The 10,216-nt window shown below is 46.2% G+C and overlaps 1 protein-coding gene across 1 annotated transcript in view; it reads right to left on the bottom strand.

Annotated features, from left to right (window-relative positions):
* Window positions 1–10,216, bottom strand: part of LOC115104769 (single-minded homolog 2-like) — a 32,683-nt gene continuing 22,467 nt past the window's right edge. The window contains 9 exon segments of the mRNA XM_065007303.1: window positions 1–1,198; window positions 1,201–1,647; window positions 2,286–2,709; window positions 2,980–3,145; window positions 3,341–3,488; window positions 3,839–3,945; window positions 4,591–4,790; window positions 6,976–7,061; window positions 7,943–8,051. Coding sequence (XP_064863375.1) covers window positions 825–1,198; window positions 1,201–1,647; window positions 2,286–2,709; window positions 2,980–3,145; window positions 3,341–3,488; window positions 3,839–3,945; window positions 4,591–4,790; window positions 6,976–7,061; window positions 7,943–8,051 — 2,061 coding nt within the window. The 3' untranslated portion in view covers window positions 1–824.

Here is a 10,216-nt window from a genome sequence, read left to right as displayed (position 1 = left end):
TGACATTTCATTTGAATTGTTTATTCAGAATGAAAGCAAACTACCTTGTTTTATTTCATTTCATTTCCCCCAATGCAGTATATATTTTTTCATTATACTTGTTAGACCCTAGTTTCCTTCATAAATAAGCAAGCTGCTTTGTGTTGCACAATAATAAATAAACACATTACGTTTCCAATCTCTGCCATGGGTAGAATATACCAAATTAATTCCAACTTCAAAAGAGGATGAAGGATATTTTCCCTCATTACTGTGTGCAAGACATTGTCCACGTTCAATACTTTTGCAACTGTAATTTTTCTGTTGGCATAATTTATATGCGCATTGGAAACAGTTTGCACTTGAACTAGCTTGCGAATTGGGTTGAACTCATGCTACATTCTATAGTCTCTTCTTGTTCAGGTTTGTAGGATAGGTACCTCTATGAGTTACAACATTAGAGGGGTGTATTCTTCACAGGCAATTTGTACCTCAAATGATGTACTGTATGACTCAAAGGTGGTTGAGGTCTTATCAAAAGAAATGGCTTTGAACTAGAATGTGGCAATGCATTACATATGCTATTGGCTAAACTGTATGCCAAAAATATAATGTATTCAAGAAACCTGAAATTCCTGGCTGCTCCTTACAGGAGTCTGACGTTGGCTTATCTGTGTAGAAAGCATCGGGAAAAACAGAAATGGGGGTCCCCAGAAAGTGACTCGACTTATGTCTGACACAGTAACATAGTCACTGATACAGCTTTTGGTCATGGTCTGTTTCTGACCAAAAAGACTGAAGTCTAAGGGTGTCTGTCCCTTCTTGACCTTCAATCCCAGGCCGTGTCACCTCTCGTTGGTGATGATGACGGACGTGCCGATGTAATGAGGGATCTCCCTGTGGGTCTCAGGGGAGGAGCCAGAGGCGGGGCTTTGGCTCTTGTAGCCATAAGAACCCATTTCATCACCACGGTAACCATAGCTGTCCGACAAATGGCCGAGGGCAGCGTAGGGCGGGGCCTGGAAGGAGCTGTGTTTGGCCAAGACGTGGTGGAGGTTCAAAGACATGTACGGAGCCTGGGCCGGCAGGCCTGCCCCAACTCCCACCCCCATCCCAACCCCAACTTCAACTCCCACCCCCATCCCAACCCCAACTTCAACTCCAACCCCCATCCACATCCTCCTCTCCCCCGCCTCAGGCTCCAGCAGCTTGGGGTCCTCCGCTCCCAATTGCTGTCCGTGTGCTCCAAGGGGCCAGTGGCACTGTGGCTGTAGGGGGACTCCATCATACACAGCCTCCTGTGCTGCTCCAGCACCACCTGCATGGGGAAGGGCTGGCCCAGGCCGTGGAGAGACCCGGACTGCTTATAGCTCGCCTTCTCCAGCACAGAGCTACTCAGCAGAGGACAGGACAAAGGCTTCTCCCCTACTATGCAACCACCTCCCTCTGAGACCTTGTGGAGGTGGTCTCGGTTGAACGGCAGCTTGCTGTCCTCTTTCGTGGCCTGTGACTGGGAGGGCAGGCGGTCCTCTGTGGTCTTCCTCTGTCCAAGTGTGTGATGCTCGTAGGGCTCTTCCTTGTACCTGCTGATAGGGCGCAGGGTCGCGCAGCTGGAGAGGACGCCATGGAGGGGTTCGCTGGGGGGGTACCCCCTGCTCGCTGTAGGGCCTGTGAAGAAATTAAATGCTCCATGAGATTCAGACTAAAATGCTATAGAGGCTATAGCCAGACACCTCTAGAAGTTTGGTAAGTCGCTGGTTTAAGACTTGCTGCCACACCAATCTGTCCCTTATACATTTTTAAATGATGGGGCACTACTACCACATAGCAATTCAATTGGTACAGCACTTTCAGTAATGGTGCAACAAATATAGCCTCTTACAAGGCAAGTCTCAAAATATGTTAATGAGCCAGAAACAATAATACCATGCATCCACTAGTGGTCAAAAGGTTTTTGGCGCTCAAAAAATACGGTACGGTACTGTATTCTGTGAGACTGAATTACAGTATCATTTGAAATATAGCAATTCATTCCCCGCCCACAAATGTTCCCAGAATGCACCCTCATTTACAGTATGCTGCAGTAAAATGTTTCTCAGTATTTGACTGTTGATAATACCCCAAATTTCCGTATCAATTACAGTTTTCAGTTACAGTGTACCATTTCTGGTTAAATGTAGCATTGCTAGTGTAAACTGATTATATCAGTTAGTGTGGTGCATTTAAAAGCTTGTGGAAAAAGCTCTGCGTTCCTCAGCACTGATTGGGAGCCTGCCTTTCCCCATGCTTTTGAGCCAGAGCCATACCGGAATACGCTGCTGCAGTGGCAGTGGTGATGGCACACGATGCCACAGAGCGCCTCGGGGCGTGACCGGGATGGCTTTTGGCGTTGGCACAGCTCCAGCGCTCCTCGCCCCCTCGATCCTGCAGGGAGCTGAGCAGCTGCCGGGAGGCCAGGCTGGGGGAAGCCGGGGAGGGCGAGGCGGAAGAGGAACCCTGGGTGGGTCGCACCCTCCTCTGGGAGTCCGTGTGGGGTAGGTGCCCATATGGGTTGGGGAAGGAGAGGCCATACGGGGCGCTGATGCTAAACAGGACCTCTTCAGCTTCTGGGCCTCCAGAGGGGCCAGAGCTCTGCCCCTGGCAGGGGGTCAGGGTGTACGGGGGGCTCTCCTTCCAGGCCTCTCCTTGGGGGGAGCAGTCCAGCTTGTCTGGATGGTAGGTGATGTTGGGCTGGAGGTGGAGGTAATAGACAGCAGGTTATGGTGGTGTTGTTATTTTCTATCAAGACAGGCAATGAAGACAGTGCTGAGTACAGCTCATTTGTTGAGCTATGACAAAGAATCAAGTCACTTTGTTATATTTTCCGTTTCAAGAGGAAAGTTACTGATTGTGAATAGTGTCTCCTCTTTTTCCAAACTGGCAAAAGCTATTCATCATAATATCGGCTACTGTATGTGCATATGAACAGTATTAGTAACTCGGTGTGAGGAGCAGTAGTACCTGAGGGTAGGGGGCTGTTTTGAGTTTGCTCTTGATCTTGACTGCTTTGGCCTTATGTTGTTTGCGGGGGTCCTGAGAGGAGGCCGGGCCACTCTTAAAGACCAAGCTGGATTTGGCCGCTCGACTCTGCTCCTGAGACAGCTGCATATCTTTATACTCTACGTCCCTGTGGCAAGACATATACATACAGCACAGAACAGCTTGGATTAGCATAACACACACACACACACCGGGTGCGCCACCTTACAAACCCAGACTTTCTTCCCCAAAATGTCCAAGACATTTAAATGGACGTTTTTTTTAGGACATGATTCACCTGTCACAGCACCACTCAGGTCGAAAGGTGAAAGTGTTGACTCACGTGAGAACATAGTTGACGCTGACGATGCAGTGGGGTCTGGAGGAGCGGCTGTTGTGGACGATGGTGGCGTAGCTCTGCACCCACACCCAGCCCCCGTGCTTGGACAACATACGGTAGTACTTAGTGGTGACCTGCCCTTTCACCAACACTGCAGAAGAGGGAGGGGTGAGAGAGAAAGATGGGGGTGAGAGATCAAATCCCAGACTGCACTGTGCCTGGGTAAAAGACTGAGGGAGAGAAAGAGAAGTGCACATAGCTATAGATTGCAGACAGAATGCTTGGGAGAGATAGACTGCAAAAGGCTCAGTTCCATTGACATACTCATGAATACCTTGAGTCATGAATACTGTATCATTTTTATTTTCCTCTTAAACCTGCATGCATATTCTGTGAGAAACTCCACAGTTGCCACTTACAGAAACCCTAACCCTCTCAAGGAGAGTGTGGGTTGTTTAGTTAGAAGTGTCACAATGTGGCCACAGAGGGGGACTGACTCACAGAGGTGGTGAGCGAAGCGTAGATGGAATGCGTCACAGCCGTGCACGTGGTGGTATAGTGTCTTCTCGATCAGGTCCTGGGGTTCGTGTCCCGTCAACTCAGCCACCCTTGAATCCAGAGTTCAGGAGTCAAAAGCAAAACATTTTAAATCATGATGTTCACATCCTTTGTTGTGTTTGTTTTTTATTTTAATTATATTTTTCTGTCTCATTTTACATAAGGTATGTTTTCCCTCCCTCCCTCCCTCCCTCCCTCCCTCCCTCCCTCCCTCCCTCCCTCCCTCATATTAATACAACAGTAGCTAAAACGGGGAGAAGTCTGTCCATAATAAAGCTCTGCTCTACCTTCTTAACAGCACTATCAACAAGGCAGGTCCTACAGGCCATAGTTTTTTCGCACCTGGACTACTGTTCAGTCGTGTGGTCAGGTGCTACAAAGAGGGACTTAGGAAAATTGCAATTGGCTCAGAACAGGGCAGCACTGCTGGCCCTTGGATGTAGACAGAGAGCTAATATTAATAATGTGCATATCAATCTCTCTTGGCTCAAAGTGGAGGAGAGATTGACTTCATCACTACTTGTATTTGTGAGAGGTATTGACATGTTGAATGCACTGGGCTGTCTGTTTGAACTACTGGCGCACAGATCGGACACCCATGCATACCCCACAAGACATGCCATAAGAGACTGTATAAACTGCCTTAATTTCGCAGGACCCCAGGAAGAGTAGCTGCTGCCCACTCACTCCCATACCTAGAGTCCAGGAAGATGAGCTTGAGGTCCAGGCTGGCCCTGAACATGAACATGTTACTATGGAGCTTGATCTCTGTGATACCACTGGGAGGCAGGGAGTGGCCCACCGCCACCAGACCTACGATCTGATAACACGAGTCAAACAGCGCCATGTCCATCACGTACTGACGGATCTTCAAATACCCACTGCAGTGGATCACCTGCGGAGCAGAGAGATGAGAGGGGCTTTACACAGCAATATAGAGATAGATACAGATACAGACATAGATATAGCTAGACAGAGAGGCTTTTACACCTTGCCTTCTGTGTCCAGAATGTGGTTTTGTGTCCACATTTAGGTGGAGCAGAGAGTTAGATACGGTAGATTGAGATACAACATTGTTGGTAATGCAGCAAACTTGCTCTCACTAACTCCATGAAAGCAAGAGCAGGCTCAAACTCAGCCTGCACCCCACTAAGTGCCCCTCTCCACTCCCCCCTCCTCCACTGCTCCCCTCCAGCCCTCCCTCCCTGGAACAGCCACGTGCCTAGATGCTAATGGCTCTATTTATCTTCCTCACTTCCTGTTAACCTATACTTGTCCGGCCATTCAGTAGCGGCCGCCCAGTTCACACAGATGATTTATTCTACTACTTAACATAAACGGCTTGTTTATTGGCAATGTACAGTTGAAGTCGGAAGATTACATACACTTAGGTTGGAGTCATTAAAACTCGCTTTTCAACCACCACAAATTTCTTCTTAACAAACTATAGTTTTGGCAAGTCGGTTAGGACAACTACTTAGTGAATGACACAAGTAATTTTTCCAACAATTGTTTACAGACAGATTATTTCACTTATAATTCACTGTATCAGAATTCCAGTGGGTCAGAAGTTTACATACACTAAGTTGACTGTGCCTTTAAACAGCTTGGAAAATTCCAGAAAATGATGTCATGGCTTTAGAAGCTTCTGATAGGCTAATTGACATAATTTGAGTCAATTGGAGGTGTACCTGTGGATGTATTTCAAGGCCTACCTTCAAACTCAGTGCCTCTTTGCTTGACATCATGGGAAAATCAAAAGAAATCAGCCAAGACCTCAGAAAAAAACATTGTAGACCTCCATAAGTCTGGTTCATCCTTGGGAGCAATTTCCAAACCCCTGAAGGCACCACGTACTTTGGTGCGAAAAGTTAAAACCAATCCCAGAACAACAGCAAAGGACCTTGTGAAGATGCTGGAGGAAACAGGTACAAAAGTACCTATATCCACAGTAAAACGAGTCCTATCTCGACATAACCTGAAAGGCCGCTCAGCAAGGAAGAAGCCACTGCTCCAAAACCGCCATAAAAAAGCCAGACAAAGGTTTGCAACTGCACATGGGGACAAAGATTGTACTTTTGGAGAAATGTTCCCTGGCCTGATGAAACAAAAATATAACTGTTTGAAATTGCTTAAGGACGACAAAGTCAAGGTATTGGAGTGGCCATCACAAAGCCCTGACCTCAGTCCTATAGAACATTTGTGGGCAGAACTGAAAAAGAGTGTACGAGCAAGGAGGCCTACAAACCTGACTCAGTTAAACCAGCTCTGTCAGGTGGAATGGGCAAAAATACATCCAACTTATTGTGGGAAGCTTATGGAAGGCTACCCAAAACGTTTGACCCAAGTTAAACAATTGAAAGGCAATGCTACCAAATACTAATTGAGTGTATGTAAACTTCTGACCCACTGGGAATGTGATGAAAGAAATAAAAGCTGAAATAAATCATTCTCTCTACTATTATTCTGACATTTCACATCCTTAAAATAAAGCGGTGATCCTAACTGACTGACCTAAGAGGGCATTTTTACTCTGATTAAATGTCAGGAATTGTGAAACTGATTTTAAATATATTTGGCTAAAGTGTATGTAAACTTCCGGCTTCAACTGTAAATTTACAACAGATCTCAATTGCAATCTGCTAGGCGATGTATATTATAGGGAACGAGGGGAAGAAGTAGGGAGTGAAGAATATTGCCGTTGCATCCAGAAAGGAGGGTTTTAGAAGAGGTAGTTGTTGTTGGAGATTTGAGTGAGTCAAGTGGAAATGCTGCAGCTGCTGAGACTCTCAGACAAACAATATGCAGTTTCAAATAACCTGTTAACACTGTAATAACACTATAATAACATTATAGCCTCAATTGAACAACAACATTTTAATCTCAAAATAGAAGAAAGAAGAAATATTTGTTTTGAACTGCTATATTTCAATTGTAGGTGTTTAATTTGAATTAGTTACTCTCTTATATTTCTCTCCTATATTGATATTCATGTTTACTACTTCCAGAGACGCAGATTATCATGGAATACAGTAACTAGGAAATGTGATTTCAAATATTTAATTTCATTATAGTAGTACCTTATATCCTCCACACGTCAGTCCTGCATTACGCTTGGCCAATACACACTTCATCCTCAGGAAAAAAGAGCGCTCAATTTCGTACTCTGTAACACACACACACACACACACACACACACACACACACACACACACACACACACACACACACACACACACACACACACACAGACAGACACAGACACACACACACACAGACAGACACAGACAGAGAGAGGAGACATAGACAAAATAAAAACATTTCACCACCACAGTCACACACACAAACCCTGGTTAAATGTCCTTGAGCTGTTCTTGTCTATTAATATTCTGTATTATGTCATGTTTTGTGTGGACCCCAGGAAGAGTAGCTGCTGCTTTCGCAAACAGCTAATGGGGATCCTAATCAAATACCAATACCAAATAAAGCAGCAAATGTAGATGTGTGTGTGTGTGTGTGTGTGTGTGTGTGTGTGTGTGTGCGTGCGTGTGCGTGTGCGTGTGCGTGCGTGCGTGCGTGTGTGTGTGTGTGTGGGGGGGGTGCTGTTATCACATAAGACTTCAGATGCTGCTCCTAGACTAAGATAATGAAAACCTGCCTGCTGCTCTGAGAGAGAGAGAGAGAGAGAGAGAGAGAGAGAGAGGCTGCCTGAGTATTATCTTGTATTATGCATCATGGTGTACACATCATCACTTTGTACACAAGTACTATGTTGTTATAGTTGCCTTCCTTCTTACGGTAGAGGTAGACCTCATTGAAGTAGCAACACTGTTACTTAGAAACGTACAGAGAGTTGAGTACATTTTGCATGAGGGAAAATCGTGATCAACTGACTTGGTTCGGAGAGAGAGAGACAGAAGTAGAAAGGGAAAGGAAATGGAAAGAAGACAGAGACAGAGAAAGAATAAGAAAGACAGAAAGAGAGGAAGAAAAAAGGAGAAAGAGAAAATAGAAAAGGAGAGTGAAGGAATCTAGCATGTTAGGCACCTTGCAGGAAGTGATGGTGGAGGGGCTGATGGGCGCTGAGCACGGCCGTCATCTCATCATGGTCTGATTGGTGGATGTACTCAAATATACTGTTGCCCGTCAGCTCCACCTGACAGAAACAAATCAATCAAATCAAATGTTATTTGTCACATGAGCCGAATACAACAGGTGAAATGCTTACTTACAAGCCCTAAACGAACCATGCTTAAGAAGCTTTAAGAAAAATAAGTGTTAAGTAAAAAATAGATGTATAAAAAATAGAAAATAAAATAACAAATAATTAAACGGCAGCAGTAAAATAACAATAGCGAGGCTATATACAGGGGGTACCGGTACAGAGTCAATGTGGAGGCTACATACAGGGGGTACCAGTACTGAGTCAATGTGGAGGCTATATACAGGGGGTACCAGTACAGAGTCAATGTGGAGGCTATATACAGGGGTACCAGTACAGAGTCAATGTGAAGGCTATATACAGGGGTACCAGTACAGAGTCAATGTGGAGGCTATAAACAGGGGTACCGGTACAGAGTCAATGTGGAGGCTATATATACAGGGGTACCGGTACAGAGTCAATGTGGAGGTTATATACAGGGGTACCGGTACAGAGCCAATGTGGAGGCTATATACAGGGGGTACCGGTACAGATTCAATGTGAAGGCTATACACAGGGGTACCGGTACAGAGTCAATGTGGAGGCTATATACAGGGAGTACCGGTACAGAGTCAATGTGGAGGCTATATACAGGGGTACCGGTACAGAGTCAATGTGGAGGTTATATACAGGGGTACCGGTACAGAGTCAATGTGGAGGCTATATACAGGGGTACCGGTACAGAATCAATGTGGAGGCTACATACAGGGGTACCAGTACTGAGTCAATGTGGAGAATATATACAGGGGTACCAGTACTGAGTCAATGTGGAGGCTACATACAGGGGTACCGGTACAGAGTCAATGTGGAGGCTACATACAGGGGTACCGGTACAGAGTCAATGTGGAGGCTACATACAGGGGTACCGGTACAGAGTCAATGTGGAGGCTACATACAGGGGTACCAGTACTGAGTCAATGTGGAGGCTATATACAGGGGTACCAGTACAGAGTCAATGTGGAGGCTATATACAGGGGTACCGGTACAGAGTCAATGTGGAGGCTATATACAGGGGTACCGGTACAGAGTCAATGTGGAGGCTATATACAGGGGTACCGGTACAGAGTCAATGTGGAGGCTATATACAGGGGTACCGGTACAGAGTCAATGTGGAGGCTATATACAGGGGTACCGGTACAGAGTCAATGTGGAGGCTATATACAGGGGTACCGGTACAGAGTCAATGTGGAGGCTATATACAGGGGTACCAGTACAGAGTCAATGTGAAGGCTATATACAGGGGTACCAGTACAGAGTCAATGTGGAGGCTACATACAGGGGTACCGGTACAGAGTCAATGTGGAGGCTATATACAGGGGTACCGGTACAGAGTCAATGTGGAGGCTACATACAGGGGTACCAGTACAGAGTCAATGTGGAGGCTATATACAGGGGTACCGGTACAGAGTCAATGTGGAGGCTATATACAGGGGGTACCGGTACAGATTCAATGTGAAGGCTATATACAGGGGGTACCGGTACAGAGTCAATGTGGAGGCTACATACAGGGGGTACCAGTACAGAGTCAATGTGGAGGCTATAAACAGGGGGTACCGGTACAGAGTCAATGTGGAGGCTATATACAGGGGGTACCGGTACAGAGTCAATGTGGAGGCTATATACAGGGGGTACCGGTACAGAGTCAATGTGGAGGCTATATACAGGGGGTACCAGTACAGAGTCAATGTGAAGGCTATATACAGGGAGTACCAGTACAGAGTCAATGTGGAGGCTACATACAGGGGGTACCGGTACAGAGTCAATGTGGAGGCTATATACAGGGGGTACCGGTACAGAGTCAATGTGGAGGTTATATACAGGGGGTACCGGTACAGAGTCAATGTGGAGGCTATAAACAGGGGTACCGATACAGAGTCAATGTGGAGGCTATATACAGGGGTACCAGTACTGAGTCAATGTGGAGGCTACATACAGGGGGTACCGGTACAGAGTCAATGTGGAGGCTACATACAGGGGTACCGGTACAGAGTCAATGTGGAGGCTACATACAGGGGTACCAGTACTGAGTCAATGTGGAGGCTACATACAGGGGTACCGGTACAGAGTCAATGTGGAGGCTATATACAGGGGTACCAGTACAGAGTCAATGTGGAGGCTAC

Source organism: Oncorhynchus nerka, linkage group LG22 (genome assembly GCF_034236695.1).
Source record: "Oncorhynchus nerka isolate Pitt River linkage group LG22, Oner_Uvic_2.0, whole genome shotgun sequence".
NCBI classification, from domain to species: Eukaryota; Metazoa; Chordata; class Actinopteri; order Salmoniformes; family Salmonidae; genus Oncorhynchus; species Oncorhynchus nerka.
The sequence above is the reverse complement of the archived record's forward strand: the minus strand, read 5'-3'. Positions and strand labels throughout refer to the sequence as shown.